The following is a 21,295-nucleotide window of genomic DNA, read 5'->3' as shown; positions in this document are numbered from 1 at the left end:
GCTCTTATCCCCAAAGACAAGGTTCACTCCCACGTGGCTGCACTTTGATTTGCAGAGAAGCGCCCAGCAAGGTTGCCGCAGGGATCAGTGGTTAAGCCTAGTCTTATTAAACCTGCTCAAAAAGGAGCTCAGTGATGCTGGTAGCAGATGTGAAGTTGGTAGCAACTGGACATACTGGGGTTGATAGCAAAGTCAATGTACTCGGGTGGGGTTACATACATTGGAGGGAATTAAGGAATATATATATTCCTATATATATATAGGGAAGTATAGAGAAGTATATAGGGAAGTATAAGGAAGAAAGGAAAATTTAATCTGTTTAAAGCATGTCTGGAATACAGGCAGCTTATCAGTTTGGGAAAAGAAACCTAGAAAGCAGTTTTTCTGCAAGAGATTTAGCACTGACAAGGCATGACAGTGCATTACCCATAAGGTTAAAAAAACCCCACATTATAAATGGAGGCAGAGGATGGGCTTTTTTAGCACAGCAGATTGATGTCCATCCCATTTGACCCAATCCCATGCGCTGTAGCCTCGGCTGGAGTAGAACTTCTCCAGGAGTGGTACCAGACCAGGCAGTACCAGGATCTGCTCTTAACTCTATTTGCTGTGGCGTCTATAAAAAGAGCTGACGTGAGGTAGGGAGGGAGAGGACCAGAGCCAAGAGGGTGTAATTCAGCCACAGTTCAGCCCCGCAGGAGATCCAGACATCGGCTTTCCTCCAGCATTACAAGGCAGAGCTGCCTGTGCCAAGTTACTTACAAGCTGCTCTGCCAGCTCGAAATCCAAGTCCAGCAGATTAACTCTGAGCGGTCTGTTGTAGGTGAACCCACGTCCAAACTCCAGCTGCATCACTTTGTCAAAATTGCTCACTCGATCCAGCCCAACAAACATGAGAGCATTGACACCTGAGAGGGGGGAGAAGCAGAAAGGGCTTCATGATGGGGTAAGGTGCTCTGCAGAGCCTGGGCCCCCTCCCCTGTAAGGCCAGGTCATTATCCACCTCTTTGGTTGCAAATGGAGCATTATTCAATCAAGGACAAGCACATTCAGTGCAAGTTACCCACACCCTTAGGTACCAGCAGGCAGCTGAATATCAGGAAGGCAATGAAAAAGAGCAAGTGCATGTAGAAGTCATTAAATCCTTGTTCGTTACTATCAAAAGCTGGTGGATCCATGACAAATGGTGGTAAAATGGGCCACATGTTAACATGGACAATAATCATTGCCTTGAAGAGTAAGAGAGTTACCTTCTGCATGCAAAGCAGATGAAACTGTCTCCAGCTCATCTATCGAGTCATCTGCACCATCAGTAAAATGGATTATGACCTGGGAGAGAAAAAAATTTATGTCAGAACCCCAAATACTTCAGGTATGAAACATCATCAGTGTGCAACCTGAAGACCCTTCTTCCAAGGGATGCTTCATCTGAGCGGAGATAGAGGAATTGCTACGCCCTTTTCCAGGCCACAGAGCTTTGCATTTCTGTGCCAGGAGTCTGCACTTCATATCATGCAGGTGTTTGTTGCTAAAGCACAAAGAAGGAAATAGCTGGAAAGGAAGAGTTTGCAGTCAAGAAGTGCTCATAGGTACTGGCTGCAGCGATACTCAGCCATGGTCAGGACAGGACCTTGACAATGCAGGGAGTGTGCAGAAAACAAGATGGGCTTAAGTGACCAAATTTATTAGGAATAAGATTATTTATTTAACGAATAGTTTTTAAAAAACGTATTATGAATTTATGGTTGCTTTACCAATACAAATACATCAGAAGTCAGCTTTCCTGGCCAACACCATCCCAGTGGCCTTGCTTTTGACTTACCTTGGTGCTGCCAGCGGGCACGGAACTGAATTTGCTCAGGTAGGACCTCAGCGTGTCCGCCGTAAGGAAATAGGGCCCACGGGTGCGCATGCCCTGAAACCTCTCGAAGAGCTCAGGCTGATACTCAGAGAAGTCCAGTCCCTCCACAGCTGCTCCCCGGGCCTGGGCCATGATGGCTACCCTGACGTTGGGTGTCTGGTTGCCAGTGCAGCTGATCTTCTGCATCTGTGTTATTCTGTTCAGCGTGGACTCGACTCTGGACTCCAGACTTCTCTGGGAACTGAAGATATTTTGTCCAGGCCCAACATCCGTGACGTCGAAGCCAATTATCACATCTAAGTCGCAATCTGAAAGGGAAGTGCAGAAAGAGAGGAGACCGTCACCGTTGAGCAATACAACAGCTTTTCAACTAAACTTTTCAAACTTTCCTGATTATTCTGTTAGTCATTATAGAAGACACTCTCTGCATCAAGAACTGCCACCATTCGATACACAGGTGCCTTCTACTTCCTTTCATCATAGCAATGGTAACCTAGGAAAATCTGCATTTTATTAATTTTAATTTATTTTTTTCCTGTACAATTGTTGCTTAGCATTGCGGGGAGCTGACTAAACCAAGACCAGCAGAAATTTGCATTTTCAGCAGGCGGCCAAGACTGCTGCTTTCTCTCCCCTGTGTGAAAATCTGTCAGGGTGAATGCACATTCTGCCTGGGCTTGCAGCAGCCACCCTGCAGTCATGGGGTTGTAGGAGGTGACAACCAGGTAACTGATCTCAAAGCCCCTGAAAGGTGGAGCTAGGATTTATATGGGATAGCTGGGAAGTAGGGCAGAAAGAGACATTGAATTTTTCAGCCTGAGCTAATGAGGCATCGCATGGTTTTGTCTTTCTGCTGGAGTATTTAGTGTGGGCTTGGAGCCATGCTGCAGCCATCTAGCTGCCGGTGGTCTGGAACACGAGGAGATCAGGCTGCTGGATGCCTTTCATCTGGATTTAACATCTCCTGTGCCTACGTGGGCTTTCAAACTGAGAGGTGTTTGAATTTTCTTTGATATTAATCACACTGCTGCTGCGCTCGGGAAACACTCATGGTTACCACCAGCAGCAGTTTGCTTTTCCTCTTGCTCAGTTTTTCCTCTCGGCTGGAACTGCTGCTCAGCTCAGGGCTGATGTGGCTCTCCTTCAGCTTTGCCAGAGGTTCGGAAGACGGCTCCGCTCAAAAGGCAGAGGGCTCAGCCGCAGCCACTTGTGCTTGGAGTACAACTTGCCGTACTATAGTAAGTTAAACCAGCTGCTGGGAGCCTGGTCTGACGGCAATACCAACTTGCTTACTCACCCCAATTCCCTTCACTTGGCTTCTGGAGTAGCCAAATAATGCGATTCCTTCTTAAGGTAATTTTACCTTAAACTACAACCACTTGTGCCCTAAGCTTTTTCTCATATATCTGTCACAAGATCAAGTGGGCACCCTGGGTGTTCTGGCAAGAGAAATTCTGACTTCCAGCACACCATGCATGCCAGGGGCTGAACGGCCAAGAAGACCAACTGGCTTGTTAGCATCACAGTGGGCAAAATGAGGACCATCACTTTTTGTTTTGGCACTAAACAAGTTTTTCAGACAACATGATACTGGCGTCATGTCCCTACACATCTGAGAAGGAAGTCCAAAGGCAGCTAAATAAAGGAGCTCCTCTGATGCAGTGGTAGGAGGCCAGTGATTCAGTGCCTTACTCATATCTGAAATTATTCCATCACGATGCCATCTCTGCCAGTACACCGGTCATTCACGTGCTGAAGTACAGGGACAGGCAGCTCTCGTACCAAAGGTTTGCAGCCTACTGCTATGCTCATGGAGGAGGCCTCAGCCCATGCTGCACCTCAGGCTGTCGGTGAAGCACAAGAGCAGGCTGGACAAGTCCATCAAAACATGTTGGATATTAAAAACCACCCCCGGGAATAACCTGAGCACATTATGAAGGGATCACACTTACCTCTTGTAACGTCCGTCGGTCCTAGGCACAATTTCTCCTCCATAGCGGCTTCCAGCGTAACCAGGACCTGCTCATTCAGCTCAGAGAGCTCCTGGGCTGTGGATGCTCTGAAACTTGTGGCGCTCTCGCTGGCCAGCCTGCTGACTTCCTTCAGGTCGATGTTTCTCACGCCGACTGCAAAGACCTTGACGCCTTTCTGAGTAATTTCCATGGAGGCACTTGGTCCGTCATCAGAGGACTTCCCACCCGTGACGATGAAGGCGATCTGGGGCACCCTCTGGTCAATTCGACTGCCGGCCTCCTTCACAAAGTGTTTTGCCTGGATATGCTTGATGGCTGCGCCGGTGTTTGCCACTCGGCCGCCTTTGTAGATCACTCTGTTGATGGCATCTAAAATCTGAGGTTTGGTGGAATAGTCCTTGAGGAAAAACTCATCAGTGACATCCGAGTTGTACTGGGCCAGCCCTACCTGGATAGAGTCACCATCCCTATAAATGGCATCCACCACAGAGTAGACAAACTGGAGAACTTCTTGGAAGTTATCTCTTCCCAGATTGATGGAGCCATCCAGCAAAAACACAATGTCAGCCTGCTTTTTACCGACTGAAAAGATTACAAGAAAAAACATTGTTATTAGTAATTGTTTCTGCCCTCTATAATAATTAAGATGCTTAGTGCTTGTGAAGTAGCATTGTGTTTCTCTCTCCTTCCTACCTTTTCAGTTTCATTGGTCTTTGGCATGATTTTACGTCCGTACAAGAAGAAAGGTTTTATACAACACTTATTACACTTCATACAAACACTACTTGTTTTTTGTGACAGACACTCTCATCTCATTTCAAATTTAATTCTATTATTTCAACAAAATATTCTTCAAAGTGTTCTTTAAATCGATGCAAGGGTTGGGGATCAAAAGGTGTTATTATAGAATCATTTTCACATTACACAATTTTTTCTGTGCTCTGTCCAGAAAAGTCTAAAGGATGAATAACAATCTTACCAGGTCTTAAAAATCCAGGTGTTTCTGTTGTAGGTATCGGAAGCTCCTCAAGAATACTCTGCACCTTCTTTTCTAAAGTTGGGAGTCCCACAAAATCCTGTACCACAAGCACGCGCTCAGGATCGTTGGTAATGACCTGCAGCTGGCTCCTGTCCACATTCCTGGCTCCAACACCCAGAGGTTTAATGCTTGTCGAAGTGATCACGGTAGCGGGCCTGTTGACATCATCCTGTGACCGGTCTCCAAGGATGACAACTAGATGCTGGGGCACTCCATCTTCTATCCTGCTCCCTGCAGACTTGATGAAGTAGTTCTTCACCACATAGTCTAGGGCTTTGCCAGCGTTCACGGGGGACCCTCCCCTAAGCCTCAAGCGGCGGATGGCTTGCAGGACAGCATTTTTGGACTTGTGGGTCTTCAGGTAAAACTCAGGGAAAACGTTATTGCTGAACTGCACCACGCCAATTCGCACTTTGTTTGGCCCAACTTCCAGCTGCTGAACAATTCTGCTGATGAAATCCCGAATGTGAGCAAGCCCATCGGCCCTAACGCTGTCAGAGCTGTCAATGAGGAAGACTACGTCCTTTTCATCACCAGAAATATCTGCAAGAAATCAAGAACAGAGGAAATTATTTGTGTGCCAAGTTTTTGCTTAAGTTTTGCTGGAGGATTTCTGTGCTCTCTGTTCTCATGTGATGTGAAACTGCGCAGCATATTTTAGCCAGCTTTAGATGTGGTGCTTTGGAGAGACTCTCCAAAACGGCTTGCATGCAAGTGTGCATGTGTGTGTGTTAACAATCTGCCTAATATTCAAAGCGTACATTACTCAGAGCCTTATCTGTTTTGCTCATTAATGCTCTTCTCTCGATTTGTCAACGTTTCCAGCTTCATTTTGCCCCAGATTTATGTCTCTTTCCTAGAGAGCTGCTAAACAGGAAAAGGCAATTGTGCACATTGCAGTGTTTGAGTTGAAAATCAAAACTTGAAATTTTCAAGTTATAGTGTATTTAACTACTTGAGTAGAATTCCCACATACGTATGAGTTTCCTTCTAGAACTGTACAGATGCTACACCTTTACTTTAACTAAGGAAAACTTTGGTTTATTGAGAAGGGATGGAAGGTTATTTACGCATTTCAGCAACATTTACTTCAGTAGCAACCCAGAAGCAGCTGGTGTTGACAGAGCCTTACCTACGGGTGGCTGCACATCTCCCAGCAGCTGTCTGATTTTGTCACCAGTCAGGGTTTCAATAGGAGTCAGCAGCTTCTGCTCAAGGCTTGGGAGTTCCTGAAAGCTGGAGACTTGGAATACATAATCAGGACTAAGGGAAATCTGTATCATCTCTTCAGGATCCACGTTCTTTGCTACCACCATAGGTGCCACCCCGACTTGTTTGACTTGGAGTGATGGATGCTCTAAGTCATCATCAGACTTGCGGGAGGAGAGGATGATCAAGAACTGAGGGACGCCCTCCTCTATGCGGCTCCCAGAGGGCCGGGTGAAGATGGTCTTGGCCACGAACTCGAGGGCTTCCCCAACGTTCACCTGCTGGCCACCCTGCGGCCGCAGCTGTCTCACAGCGCTCTGCACCTCATCCTTGGTGGAGTGGGCATTGAGCAAGAATTCCACGTGGGGATGCTCGCTGAACTGGACCACCGAAATCCTGGTGGTGTCAAAACCTACGTCCAGGTTGTTCACTATCCTCCCGATGAGATCACGGATGAGGTAGAACTCCTGGGCAGCATAGCGTGAGCCATCAACCATGAACACAACGTCCCTCTTCATACCCACTGCAGGCAAGAAGGCAGCAGTCAGAATCAGGCATTACTTATGGAGAGCAGCTAAGCTCATCATCAACATCACTGACCCATGTCTTGGGCCATGGGGAGGATGCTTATTGTTTCATTGCCTGTGATATCTCCTGGGAGCCCCAGGGTTGACCCCAGAGTCAAGACCAGTGTGCTAGGCATATCCACAGGCAGAACAAGAATGGCAACTTCCAGAGCAAAGGAAACAAGAGGGAGCAGGGGAAATCTGCAACAATAATTTCCTGTGGGATCTCCACCCAAGGAAATCTAGCTCGGTGATGCTCCTTACTTAGGGCACGTTGCCAAGCACCCTGGGGTTGTTTTACACTCAGTACTATCCCTCTTTCCTTGGCTTTGACATCTAGGAAGGCTTCTATCCTACTATTCCCTCAGCTTCTTTCTTTCCAGGATGAATTTTTGCTTCCTAATAAAATGTTTTCTGCAGTAGTAATTCAGGTCAGAGACTGAATATCACACTGATAAATGGGGATGGAGGAAAGCAGTCTGACTCTGAAGAGAAAGAACAGATAAAATGGGATGTTAGACTTCAGACTGATCTGGTGCGGGTACCCGTCATCCCAGGCATATACTGGTTGGATTTCTTCCCAAGAGACACCAGAAATGGAGGATCTGATCCTTTTCCTGATGCCTGCTTGCAGTTTCCCTTCCCCCACTGAATGAGCGTTGCAAATGTAAGACACATCAACAGGTCTTACATTTAGCAGAAAGCTGACTTTGATCTATAGTGGTGTGAAGGAGTCTCTGTAGCATCTAAATGATGCAATTTCCATTCCAGGAGGAATAGCATGGACTTAAAAACCATCAACTTAAAACAAGATTAAAGTCATAGCATTCACTTCGTGGGTCTTCCACGTGAATACAACACAGACCACCATGAGGGACTGGGCTTAAAGGTGACTCAGCTTAATTATGCAGCTTCTACCAACACTACCTACATCAACAGTGAGACCAAGGTGGACTTGGAGTCTTAGCCATGACCATTTTTGCTTTTCTCAGTTTGTGTTGCAACCATGATGTGACTAAACATCATATTTCGCCGCTGGCTCTCGGTGCAGACACAAACGTCTTCTCACCTGGGCTGGGTGATGTAAAAACCAGATCAGGGGCAAGTGACTCTATCTCTTTCTTGGTCAGCCGGATGACTCTGTTTGAGACGACCTGCTGCACCGTATCCAGCTGGTTGAAGTCAGGCACAGAGATAGCAAAATCTGGGAGGAAGGAAATGGTCTGCAGCTCTGTGAGGTCAGCATTTCCAATGCCAATGCCAAAGGGCACTGTGCCACTCGTCTTCAAGACCACTGAGGGCCTCCTCACATCATCCTGGGACCGGTCAGCAGTCAGCAGAATCAGGAACTGCGGGACACCTTCCGCTATCCTGCTGCCACTCGACACTGTGAACACGTTCTTGATGAGATAGTCGAGGGCCGCTCCAGTGTTCAGAGGAGATCCTCCCATAATCTTCAGCTCCTGGATGGCACTGATGAGATCTGCTTTGTCTTCGTGGGTGTCGAGTAAGAACTCGGGTTGTATGACGTTGCTGTACTGTGCGACGGCGACACGGACCTTGTCACGGCCAATATCCAGGCTTTCAACAACTCTTTGGACAAAGGTCTTCAGTAGAGAGAAACCTCTTCTGACACCATCCGAGCCATCAATTAGAAACACCACATCCTTCTTCTCACCTCTCTCAACTACTGTTTGAGACAAACAAGGGAAGGGGGAATCAGTGAGATTCTCTTGTGCAGTGATTATTATTTTCTTTATACAGTGAACTGAAGGAGTATAAAAACCCAGAGAGAGGAAAGTGGGGTGTAAGGTCTTGCGGTTCGGTTCCTTTACCATCAGATGCAATCCCTGTCAAACAGGCAGATGGGTGGAAGTCCGTGGAAACCACAGTGCAACACATGCCTTGCCTTACACACAGAGTCATAGAATCATAGACCCATAGGAAATAGAGTGCCAAGGGGCTCCGGGTGCCATCTCCTACCTGAGGCTGGGAGAAGCCATCAACTCCCAAGGGGGCTGGGAACCTGGCACATGGCTTTGCAATATACAACAGGAGTCTGGGGCATCAGGGATCTTTGGGTGCCAGAGAAAACTGAGTTTCTGAACAAAAAGGCATACAGCAGAGAAAGTGCTCACAGGGAGCAGAAGAGAGGGAGAGAAGCTTTTCTCAGGTGTCACTGGACTTATAAATAAATAATCCTGTACATGCTCAGACAAAATGAGAATTTGCTGGAAAAGACATCCAAGTGAAAATGGCAAAAATGGTAGACACTTTTCTAAAATGGTAGACACTGATTTTTAATTTTTTTACTAACTTCAAGCATTAAAAAAAAGTTAATTGTGACCAAACATTCCTTTTTACAAAAACCAAGCCCATGAAATATCAGAACTGTTGGTGCATCCCGCTATTGACTGACAGAATTGCAAAGATTTGGCTCAGCCAAGCGGAAAACATCACTGCCTCTCAAGCGCAGCAACTGATGGATGGCATCCCCAAAAGTGCCATTGGCTTGTTTATAGCAGACTCAAGTGGGACAAACAGGAGCATGATCTCTGAAGAAAATCTTAAATATCTGCTTAAATATCTACTAGACTTAATAAAGGCAGTGGAAGTCTTAATTCAGATTTCAGATCAAGTTTATTTTTTAAGAGGAATGTTGGAAACTTGATGGGTCAATGTATCCTTCTTGAGTTGAAGGAGATGTAAAAGATTTAAACTATGACTAGGAAGGCAGAGGTTTGACATTAAGGAAAAGTACCTAGTGATACAGATAGAAGCAGTTGAACAGATTGATTATGGAGGCTGGGAAATCTCCTCCACTGGCGGGTTTTCAGAACAGATGAGACCAGTGTCAACTGGTTCTGGACAAGAAGATCCTGCTGGGGACAAGGGTATGCAGCAGGTGGCACCCTGAGATCCCTTCCAGCCCTATTTCTTTTTTATGTTTCTATGATTCTAAGTCTATCTGCCCAGAAGTTTTACGGAGAGATAACATAGATGTTATTACACATTTCCTTGTCCCCACCTGCTCTTGGGAGACAGGTTAATTCCTAAATTAAGGCTGCCTCAGGAAATCACGCAGGGGGACATGTATAATTTCCAGTACTGTGGGGTGTGAATTTGTAATTGTGGCCATGTGATTCTTTTTATGGTTGCGTTTGGGTTTGTTTGTTTTATGCTTCAATTAATTCATACTCAACTACTGAGCTTGAAACGGTAACTGAGTCAAGAGCTTCTAATTTACTGGCAGGTAGGTACAAAATGTAGAAACTGCCATCATATCCCATAAGAAATAAGAGAGCAGGAGTGAATCCAGTGCATTGCGGTGCTCCTTACTCCCTACCACTCCTCCAGAAAAGGGAGGATGGAAAGAGGAATCAAGACAGGCCTTTATTTGCTTCTTCTAGCTCTTGGCCAGCATTGCAAGATCAATTTATGCAAGATCTCTGGGGCACCAACTCTCTGTTATTTCAGGTTTGTACCATGTTCTACACACTGGTAACAGCACCTACTGCAGCTCTTGCAGCTGAACAAAAGGCTTTTTCCTTACTTATCTTTACAATTCAGTTTGGACTTTAATGCTGGATCAGGGTCTGAGCAAAGGAAAATCCAAGTATAATAGCAGTTTCTACATAATAATTTTAAACATCACAAACCCAGCTGCTACAATTCCCAAATTGAGAGGGTCAGGTAAGTGGTGTCTTTCAGCCTCTTGGAAACCCCAGGGGTCCCTGTACCTGTTGGCTGAAGCTGGATAGTTTTCAACAAGTTGACTATGTTTGGCTGAAGCTCTGATATCCGAGGGAGGGAGTCAACATTCAGAATGAATTGTGGAGCGTAAGCGATCCTTTCCAGCTCTGCAGGGTCGGCATTTTTGGCTTTGATAGCAAAGGTCACAACTCCAGCTTGCTTCAGAGCTTCTGACGGTTGATCCACATCGTCAGTTGATCTGCCAGCAGCAAGGAAGACCAAAAATTGAGGAACCCCTTCTTCAATCCTGCTTCCAGCTTCCTTCACAAACAGCCTCCTTATAGTTTCATCTAGCGCAGCTCCGATGTTCAGTTGCTTCCCGGTTTTTATCTTCATCCTTTTCACTTTGAGAAGCATGTCTTGCTTAGAGGGGAGTTCGGCAAAGTCAAATTCAACTTGGATGGTGTCACTGTATTGAGCTACAGCTACTCGTGTGGCATCGGGACCCACATTCAGGTCAGAAATGACTTTGTGTAAAAAGTCCCGGACGGCAGGAAAGCTACCCAAGAGGTTGGCTGAGCCATCAATCAGGAATAAAATATCTTTCTTGCTTTCTAGAATAAATTCACAAATGAAAAGAGGGGGGGGGGAAAGATATGAAGGCATTTTTCTTCTTAAACTTAATCCTAGAAACTTCTTTGCAAATTAACTGGGTTTCAATAAGCAAATTAAGTGGTTTTCATTTACCAAAATATTCAAGGGTTACAGGACTAAACGGTACCTTTGGCTTATTTATCTGAGGAAGAAGAGGAAGCAAGGACACCTCTATCCTAAGATTCAATAAAATCAGGCACAAGATAGTCATATCATATATTGCATTGCATCATATCAGTCATATCATAAATTGGCTGTTTCAGATTAGGCCAGTGATGTTCATAGTCTAGCAATATGCAGATAATATAGGCTTGAAGTACAAAAGAGTGGAGACTTGGGGTTGTTTTTCTAGTCAAAGGTTCAGTAGATAACAGACATTAGTTCGTACATACATCCACACACAAAATATTTTCCTTATTCCCTTGAAGTAATTCTCCCAGTTGCATCACAAGGAGCATCTAAATCCATAGGCGAGTTATGACTTTGGGAGGAAAGGAAGTCTTTTACCTGTTTCCGTTTGATGCCCTTTTAATCTCATTGAATATCCAAGGCAAACCCAAGCATCTCATATGTGTGTCTTAACATCTTTTATATTAATCTTAATGGTCTCCTTTTCATACTAAAGAATTCTGGTTGTTCTTATGTCTTCATAGGCACATAGCCACAAAAACATAATTAGTCAGCAAATACCTGTTTAAAAAGGGTTAAACTTGCCAACAGCTTTCGGGTTTAATGTTGGAGGATAACTTTGAGTATCTGAAGTCAAATTTAGCCTCTGTGTCATCCCGATAACAGCACTTTAACAAAGTGGCTCTGGAGAAGGGTTCAGCCAGCTGCACCTGGCTAGACCTCTGCTCCTCTGTGCTCTTTGGCACGACTTCACCCCTTCCACACCATTTCCTGTGGCCAAACAGGCATGCTCCCACTGCCTGAGCTAGTGCAGGCAATGCATTTACAGGTTGTGACGTTATTATGGCAACAGAAAGGGAACACCTGAGTCAGTGACTGAAGGGCATAGACTCACTTGGATCCTCCTCTCATCCTGACCTGACAAAAGACTTAAAATTGTGCTGTCACTGTGCCAGCAGTGACTTGAACGAAACTAAGAGCTTCCAGTGTCAAGCCACGTATTGATGGTTAACCACAGTCCTAATCACTTTGATGACTCAGGGTCCCAGACAGATGTGAAGGTGTACATTGGGAACAAACTGTCAAGAGAAATAAGATTAACTTAATGCAATCAACATGAAGGAAGGTAGATATTACCTGTTGGGGCGAGTGGAACCTCTTCCACACCTCCACTAACATATGTTGTTATAGGCTTATTTAACTCCTGGGGTAAAGCTGCCAGAGAACTGAAATCATCCATAAAATACACCATTCTTGGATTAAAGGCAATCTGTTCAAGTTCTGCCTTATCCGCACTCCTAACTCCAACAGCAAAAGTCAGCACTCCAGCCCGAGCTAATTCATTGGAAACTTGCAAGAAGGGATCAGCAGACCTCCCTGCCGTCACCAGGACTAGGACCTGCGGCACTTGTTCATTTATTCTGCTCCCACCAGCTTCCGTGAAGTGATTCAAAAGCAAAAAGTTCAGTGCAGAGCCAGTGTTCAGCACTGACCCCCCCTTGGGCCTCAGCTGCCCCATACGTTGAATTATGTCTGATTTGGTTTGGTATGAGTATAGAAAGAACTCAGTTTTAGGAGTGTCGCTAAATTGCACTAAGCCAACACGGATTTTGTCACTTCCAACATCAAGGTAGTTAACTAGGGTGGCAACAAAGTCACGCACAAAGGGGAAGTTGGCATTTCCAACGTTGAGTGATCCATCCAAAAGAAAGATGATATCCCTTTTGGTTACTTGAACTGCAGTAGAGCACAGAAAATAACATGAGACATCACAGAAATCAAAAATAGGTATTTTTTTTTCATGTGTGCATACAGCATATGCTGTACACGCATGTAAACCTTGTTAGGAGGAAAAGGGGAGACAAAGAGAAGAGAAAGAGTGATCAACACAGAAGTAACAAGGACATTGCTAGAAATGACTGCATTTGGCAGGGGAGGTTTCTGACACTTGTATTGAAAAGTCTTTTAAATGTCAGGTCTGTCAAGGAGGCTCAGCCTCTTCCGTGGTGGAAGTTTTCAACAGCTGCTCATTCCAGAGTCGCATGCTGTGGACCAGATCCTTAACCAGCAAAAGGCAGCTTCATCGATTTTGATGGAGCAACACTGAATTACTCCTGCGGACACCTGCAAGTCACCACGGATTTACGTGGGGCTTTCCAACGAAGCTTTAGGGCATGTTTCTGCTCTCTGGCACCTGAAGTGTGGTTTGACACCCAGCGCTATCACCACTTTATTAAGCAATCCCCAGTTCCACAGGGATGACACCATGCATCCCTAGATGTAGAGAACCACGTCCTGCCAGCAGCAATTGGCCTGCAGCACAGAGGTAGGCTCCACTTGCATGGGAAAACGCTTCTGCCAAATAACCAATTTCGTCAGTATTTTGAGTGGGTATTAAAAATAACTTTTTCTAATAGGCTTAGTAAATCTGGTCCAGATGAGGCCTGGGGCACATGCTTTTCTGACATCTGCATTTGAGGCAGAAAACTGCATTTTGATGTCAGACATACATCTGTGGGCTGCTAAAAAAGGGAGAAATTTCCCACTTCTGGTAGTAACCAGCCAGTTCTCAGCTCCTTTTTTAAGGCTAGATCATTCCCAGTGTGTCTCCCAGCATCTGAGCTCCAAGACGTAGATCTGCAACGTCACCCCTGAGACACCACAGCATCATCCTTCTGTGTTTTTTGTTCTAAACACATAATGTCCAGATGACAGACCAACATGCCAAAACTTTAAATAAGGTTGCAGAGAACTGAAGAGTGGGATGCCTTCCTCAAATAAGTTATTTGAGAATATATTTATGCCCATTGCTGATTCTCTTCAATATCTTTCTCTTGAAGAATATGGCTATATTAATCCATCTCTCTAGCTGTCCTATATATAAAATATATAAATATTGAGATATTAAAACCAAAAAGGAGAAAAGGGCTCTTTGGAGTACAAGCCATTGCTTTCAGATTTTACAGATTGTCTTCACTTTCCGTATTTTTAATTTTTCCCAGAAAAGTACCATTCAAGGCCCAGGTTGAGGCAATATCTAGCTGAAATGTAACAGACAGCCCAGTGTCAAAATTAGTTATATTACTAATAATAGTAATTTTATGGAGTAAGATATGATTACTTGCTTATTGTGTATGTGAATAGCTGTGAGTACAGTAGAGCAAAAGGACTAGAAAAAAAGAGAAGCTGCATGAATGTGCTTTAGACAACAAGGAAGTTCAGGAACATTTTTAATTTACATTGAAATATAAAAATGTCAGGTTCGGTGTATAGCCATGCAAAATTGTATTAGCAGGAAACACATTCTGACAAAAAAAAGCTTATTAAATGATAAGTTGTGTGATATTCATCTTAATTAAGGACAAGTATTGGCAAACTGTTTTTAAAATGTCTGTTCTTCATGTAAATCAGTCATAGGCTTTAATGTTTTTAAGGAACCTCTCAAAAAACTCAGGTTTTTTGCACGGCAGTTTATAGTTCTAAATTACTTGTAGAAACTAGAAAATATGTGGACATTGTTTGACACCCACATAAGCCAACAGGAACCTCACTGGGAGCTGGATGAAGCCCTGTTTTTCTGATGTTGATATGCCATGGGACAGAAATGCAAGGCTCAGATACGATCTAACGCAACAATAGTTCAGCCTCAAGCCTCTCTGTTAGGAAGAAATACTGAGAAATGTGGTATGAAATCCCTGTGCAGCTAGAACACCTCCTGAAAGGCAGGGGAAACTGCCTTAAAAGACATGACTCCAGGGACTGGATTGCTTCCAAAGTCTACTGATATCAGTGTCAAGACCAATTAAAAAGAATCCTCTAGCTTCACGGGGCTTTGGATCATCTTCTAAACAGATTAAATTAAAATCAGCACTGCAATAGTCTCATACGCTTCTTAGGGCTTGAGCTAACTAAATTATAAAACACCTGTAAATATGTTCTTATAGGGTGAGGTTTAGTCCAACAGTCTCAAGGCTAGCTTTCTCTGAACATATCCGTGAACAAACTTCCTTATTTTTTTTCCACTCAAAAGAAACTTCTAAGCTTTCTTGAGCAAATACCCACTGATTTTTAAACTGATGAAGAAATTATAACATTCACAGTGTGTCCTGTTCATAGGTTACACAAATCCTAAGGGAGAGAAAAATGATTTCAGTACCTAACTAGTAAAGCACATCTTTCACATCCAGGCCTTTAAATGTTGGTGACAACACTGAATGGTACAAAAATCTCCAGGAAGGAACAACAAAGCTGTAACAACAAAGCTGCAACAACAAGCACGCTACCAAATTCACCAATCTGTTCATGCATGTTTTGCAAAGCAAAAAGAAAACTTTTAGCTATGCTGAAACATGTGCTTGATGCTTTTCCCCCATTCTGCCTACATGCCATAGAATAAGAGTTGACGAACATATCTCCGTAAGTAGAATAAGGTAATTAATTACCTGGCGGTGGTTCTTGGATAATGGGTCCTCCAGAGAGGGTCCGTATAGGCGACAGCACTTGGGGAAGAAGAGCTTGCATGGACTGAACGCGGAAATCACCCAGGGGGAACACAAACTCTCTCTCATGGGCAATTTCATAAAGTTCTGCCTGGTTGGTGCTTTGTAACCCAATAGCAAGGATTACTATCCGGTTCCTTTTCATCTCCGCTGCAGCTTGGTCAACGGCATCCCTGGACTTACCACCAGTGATGAGCACCAGCATGGGGAGCACCCCTTCCTCCATCCTGCACCCAGCAGCACTTGTGAAGAAGTTGTTCCTCACAAAGTCCAGTGCTGAGCCAGTGTTGAGTGCCGCACCACCCATGAGCTTCATCCTCTTCACGTTAGCCATCACATCCTTTCTGCTCTGGTGGGTGTTAAAATAAAACTCTGGCTTCACAGTGTCTGCGTACTGCGCGACTGCGACTTGGATCAGGTCGGGTCCAACCTCCAGCCTTTGGACAATTTTGGCAACGAAATCGCGAACTGAGTTAAAGGGGCCAGTCCCCAAAGCAGTTGAGCCATCTATCAGGAAGACTATATCCTTCTTGTTCACTTCAATAACTGCAAGTAACACATGAACATAATGTTAGCGGAAGCCTTCACCACACTCTGTGCATCAATTCAATGTCAACAGTTCAGCAATGTTTAGGACTTCTTGTTTGCTTGAAGTGCTGTTACTCTCAACACCTCTTAAAGAGTCTTGTTTTCAAAACAGAATTATTTTTTAGGTTCTAGCAAAGCGCTAGTAAGAAATCTGATCGAATGTTTCTCCTTTATTCAACACAGAAGAGTCACAAGAATTGCATTGTTAATAAAACAATATTGAAATGCATACACATGTCGAAACAAGAAAGGCAGGCAAACAGTCATGAGAAATCTTGGCACTCCTCTGGCACATGAGATACATAAGCAGGTGATGTTCCCTCTCCCTGCAGTGGAGCCATCTGAATTATGCCAGAGTGTGTTTTGGTCTCAGAAATATTAGGTTCCTAAGAGCAATGATGCAAGTAAAGAACAGTCTCTGCCTACTCAGCATACCTGGACTTTGGGTCTTCACATCCTATATCTCATTCCTTATCTAACAAAAACGAGTTATGATTTTTCTTGGCACCGCTAGCCCAGTCATGGAAGAGCTGAATTATATTCTGGTCACCATGTCTTTAACAAAACAGGTCCCCTAGGCTGCAATCTCTGAAACTTAATTATTGACAATGGAATAGGACAGAGAAAGAGCACTCTTAGCTTTCCAGTTCCCTGGCTAAGTCTCAAGGAAGACAGTTAGGGAGAAAGACCTGTTGTGCAGCATTGGAACCAAAGCATCATCACATTTAATACAGCAAATGTACATAAAAACAACAGTATATATTAACAAGACCGATACCATTACAATAAAAGCATTATACGTGATGGTTATGGGACATAACCTTAACACCGTCCTTTAGACAATCCTCATTTATTCCTTGAAACCATGAACCATGGCCAATATTGTGAAGAATCCCACTCGCATCATCACCTCCCTGATTTCAACACCATTGAGGTGAAAAAGGAAACCTTGTGTTGCTTCCAGGTTATGCTGGAGCATTGATGTTGGAATTGGAGCGTCCTTAAATTGCCTACCCACCTAAGAACTCCTGAGATGGGGTCAATATTCAAGGTAGCACGTCCACCACCTCCCAGGATTGCTGCTACACCCAATGCACAGCTCAGGAGGAGGCCCAGCATCATGGGGATCTCACAGCCCTCAGGGCAAGTGGTAGCAAACACTCTCTTGTCCTGCCCGGATGAAAAAGGGCAGTCCCTCGACCCATCAGGACTCCCCTGCATGAAGCCTATTTACTTTGGATTTGAACAAAGAACAAAGCTTTGGCTGCAGTCCTCCTTGGCCAGACACCAGCTGGCCACGCAAAGCAGTGCTCCCAAATGCCGGTCCCCGTCAGGTCTCTCATTATGGAGGAGTGCCATGAGATTGGACTACCCCAAGGAATGATTTAGAGCTGGAGATGATAACTGTGACTCGGCTGCCTCCTCTGCCCTGGGACCCCAAGAGACCTTCCTTCACCAGCAAGCATGAGTCCTTGCAAAAGCCTCTCACAGAATCTTGCTGGAAATTGTTTGATTGAGGACCGATTGTCAAAATTTGAAGCTTAAAACATCCCGCTGTGGTGCTGTCAGACACAAAATTATGAGATCCTGCATGAAGCAAATGTGGTGGTGCTCTTCCAGAGCCACAGCCTCTCGAGAGCTGCTGGTGGCTTGCAGTTGACTGCCCAGGCTGTCGAAATAGAGCTACTCACAAAGCAACAAGGATTTGCTTAAGTATCCCCTTCCCAGAGCCGTAAGATTTCCAGCATTCATCCCTCCAGCCAGGTTGGTTTTTTTCCTCATCAGCTACTCTGAGGAGGAGAGGGCTGGAACCAGGAAACTTTCCAAGGGGATAACAAAGGCTGAAATCCCTGCTTTATATCACCCAGGAGAAATGTCCAAAGCACTTCCTTAGCTTGTCAGCAGCTAGATACCCAAAAATGGAGACCCTGGAAGCTTTTGACTTTATATAGAAGCTTGTGGGAAACATCAAAGGGGCTTTGCAAAGATGAGGGAGGCTGGGAAGGCATAGCTCCCTCTGCTGTTCATTCCTCTTGAAGCTCTCAAATCTTGCACTATGTTCCCTTAGAGAAGAGGAATGCAAGAACCGAAACCAAAACCCACAGGAAGAAACACCCCACGGTGCTAATTTCAATGGACACAATTGAAGTAAAAGCATTTAAGCAAGGCTGTACACATTTCACAGGGTCTGATCCAGAGCCCAGTGAAGCTGATGGCAAGTCTCCCAGGAATTTCAAAGGATTTGGGATCAAAGCGTTATATCTTTGACTCTAGAATTTGGGAATGTTGGAGGGTGTCAGCATTGAACCCAGCCCTGCATATTTCCCTCCTCACTGCCATCTCAGCTATCCTTGGTGAAGCACCTCGTCTAATTTAATCATCCAGGCTCCCCCAGTAGCCAAAGGAGAGGGAAGAAGAGAGGCAGAAAGGCGCTTTAAGACATCCATTCATCCTAGCAGGACCAAAGCGAAGCGAGGTGACTTCAGTATTTCACAGGAACCCCTGGCAGCTTTCAGGCTGTAGTGTGTCTCCCAAACCAGTACTTTATGCTGCAGAATTCCAAGGCACTGATGTGAAACAAGCAGGCCCATCAAAATTAATTTCCATGGACACCAGGCAAAGTAAATTCCCTAAAGCTTCTCTGAAAACACCTACTTGTCCAGTTAGCATATCCATCTATATCTAATCGAACACCACTGTGGTACCTGCTACAAATGAGCTGGCATTTTAAAGCGAAAAATATGCAAGCGCAGATGAACCCAAATGCACCAACATTTTTAATCTTGCCATTCAAACTGTTAAAAACCTGTGGGGCAGAAAGAAGGGGTTTCCATTGACTTGCATGGGTCCTGGCATGCACATTTTAACTTCATTTTACTCAGCCAAATACAGGTCTCATGAGGTGCTACAAGCAAAAGTTCTTTATGTTCTTTCCTGGAATAATCAAGACAAGGTCATAAATTGATCTTTTAGGCAAATTCCTCCCTTTGATTTGAGCCGCAGGATAGCAATCATGTTTAGACATGGATCGGCTAAGACATCTGGGATGCAGCTTTATATGTCAACATACATCATGAGTTGAACAGTATGTACAGAACTCCAGACTGTCTCTTGGATCCCAAAAGTGTTGTTTGCATTAAGTGTCCTGGTAATTAAGTGCAGCAACTCCAGCCTGGCCCTTTTCAGGGGCCTCTCAAATACGACATACTGTGTCTTTCATAAAACCTCTCTATCAGTAAATTTAACTTAGTCACAAAACCATAGGGTGAGAAACTCATAGCCTTACTTGCTCCATACCTCCAGATAGTCATTATTCTACTGCAATAGCTAATGCTATTCCAGAAATAATGTCACTGAGGACTTAAAAGTGACAAAGTGACCTAAATGGAATACTGACACCTACATTTTCATTTCCCATGGCCTCAAGGAAAGCTGTGAGCTTTCTCAGCTTATGGACTAAAGGGAAATAGATGCTAGCAAAGTAGGGATTTCACGTCAGAAGAACTAAGGGCTGTTTTGCGTTTAATTTCAACACAGAAATTTCACCCTTTTCACTCACATAGTGCACACTTTCAATGAGGTACAGAATTTTACTGTTGTAGCAAGCTGACAACTTCATCCCTGTGAAATAGGGATCCATTTAACATCCCTGTTAGCTTCCCCAGTCAAAATTAATTCTCATGACACCAACATATAATGTCAGCCCCGATAAGGATGACGTGAGCTTTTTTATACTCTGCTTGTATCCTTTAAAACCCCATGTCATGCCAGTTATTGACACAAAACCTCACAGTTTTCAAAAGATAACCCACTGGGCAAATGAGTTTCTGTACATTAACCGCAGGAGTACTTGTCTTTCTTATTGTTTTTCTATAACCAGACCAGATAGATGCATTACAAAAATAGAAATTTAAATTTAAAAAAATAAAATGATGTTTTAAAAGCGTGCAAAAACTCATTCATTCATCGATTCATCGAAATTCAACAGTCTAGAAAGGCATACATACCTTCAGTCAGAATGGTTGGGGCCTCTAACAAAATGAGTCTTTGGGCCACTCCAACAATGTTGGGCAGTAATAATTCTCGAAGAGCATCGAGGTTACGGATATCCAGGGCAGTAAATGCGAAGCTTCCATCAGTAGCAATCTGCTGCAGCTCTGCACTGTCAGCATTCAGGACCCCAATGCTAAATGAAAATATACTAGCTTGCTTCACCGCTAACAAGCCCTCTCGGATATCATCACTAGACTCTCCACCACTTATCAGCACTAAAATCTGAGGCACCGCTTCCTCTATCCTGCTGCCTCCCGCCTGGGTGAAGAGGTTCTCCACCACAAACTCCAGTGCCGCACCAGTGTTCGCTTCCTCGCCACCGCGGAAACTAAGTGCCTTCACGGCATCCAGAACGTCCGCTTTTGTGGAGTAGCTGTTCAAAGCGAACTCGGTTCTGGGTTGATCACTATACTGCACCACCCCAATGTGTATTTGCTGAGCTCCAACTCTGAGGCTTTCAATCAAATTTACAAGGAAATCACGTATGGCTTGAAAATTGACACTTCCGATGTTGTTTGATCCGTCAATAAGGAAAATAAGGTCAGCGGACTCTTGAGCTTTAAAAAAAGAAATGCAAAAGGTGAAAGCATTAAAATGAGTGATTACATGCGGTTGTACAGTGTTCTGACATGTTTCTTGGAAAACCAGTAAGAAACACGAAAATGAGAAAACAAAACACATGTTCACTGAGGAGGTGACGTTTGCCTCTTAGTTCTGCATTCTGATTGAATACGAGCTCCCAGCCCCATCCCAGCCGTATCCGCTGCCCATCAAGAGACGGGTCGAGCGGACACAAGCTGAGCTCGTGCGTGCACACGGGGGTCAGCATTATGGGCACGTGAGCAGAAAAGTCAGCAAGACATCATTTTTGGAAATCTAAGCCCATTCCAACAGTGGCCAGTACTGTCCAAGTATGTAGACAGAGCCAAAAGAAAAAGGTGGATTTTGGTGTCAATTCACTCAGAAGATAGTGGGTGAGGATGGTAATATTTGTAGGAAGTTTTCCTCATTGCAGTCCCTTTTATTTTTTT

The 21,295-nt window shown here is 44.4% G+C and overlaps 1 protein-coding gene across 2 annotated transcripts in view; it reads right to left on the bottom strand.

Annotated features, from left to right (window-relative positions):
* COL6A3 (collagen, type VI, alpha 3) overlaps positions 1-21,295 on the bottom strand; it is a 53,114-nt gene that overhangs the window by 26,892 nt on the left and 4,927 nt on the right. For both annotated transcript variants that reach the window (XM_010156122.1, XM_010156121.1), the window contains exons 3-13: positions 20,219-20,821; positions 15,567-16,169; positions 12,262-12,861; positions 10,389-10,955; positions 7,718-8,338; positions 6,006-6,605; positions 4,814-5,416; positions 3,814-4,416; positions 1,823-2,169; positions 1,251-1,329; positions 763-908 (exon numbers count right to left, since the gene is read on the bottom strand). In XM_010156122.1, the coding sequence (XP_010154424.1) occupies positions 763-908; positions 1,251-1,329; positions 1,823-2,169; positions 3,814-4,416; positions 4,814-5,416; positions 6,006-6,605; positions 7,718-8,338; positions 10,389-10,955; positions 12,262-12,861; positions 15,567-16,169; positions 20,219-20,821 (5,372 nt within the window). The remainder of the gene's footprint in view (positions 1-762; positions 909-1,250; positions 1,330-1,822; positions 2,170-3,813; positions 4,417-4,813; positions 5,417-6,005; positions 6,606-7,717; positions 8,339-10,388; positions 10,956-12,261; positions 12,862-15,566; positions 16,170-20,218; positions 20,822-21,295) is intronic.

The sequence above is a fragment of the Eurypyga helias genome, unplaced genomic scaffold (genome assembly GCF_000690775.1).
Source record: "Eurypyga helias isolate BGI_N326 unplaced genomic scaffold, ASM69077v1 scaffold7987, whole genome shotgun sequence".
Taxonomy (NCBI): domain Eukaryota; kingdom Metazoa; phylum Chordata; class Aves; order Eurypygiformes; family Eurypygidae; genus Eurypyga; species Eurypyga helias.
Note: the sequence above shows the minus strand (reverse complement) of the source record. Positions and strands in the feature narration are given on the sequence as shown.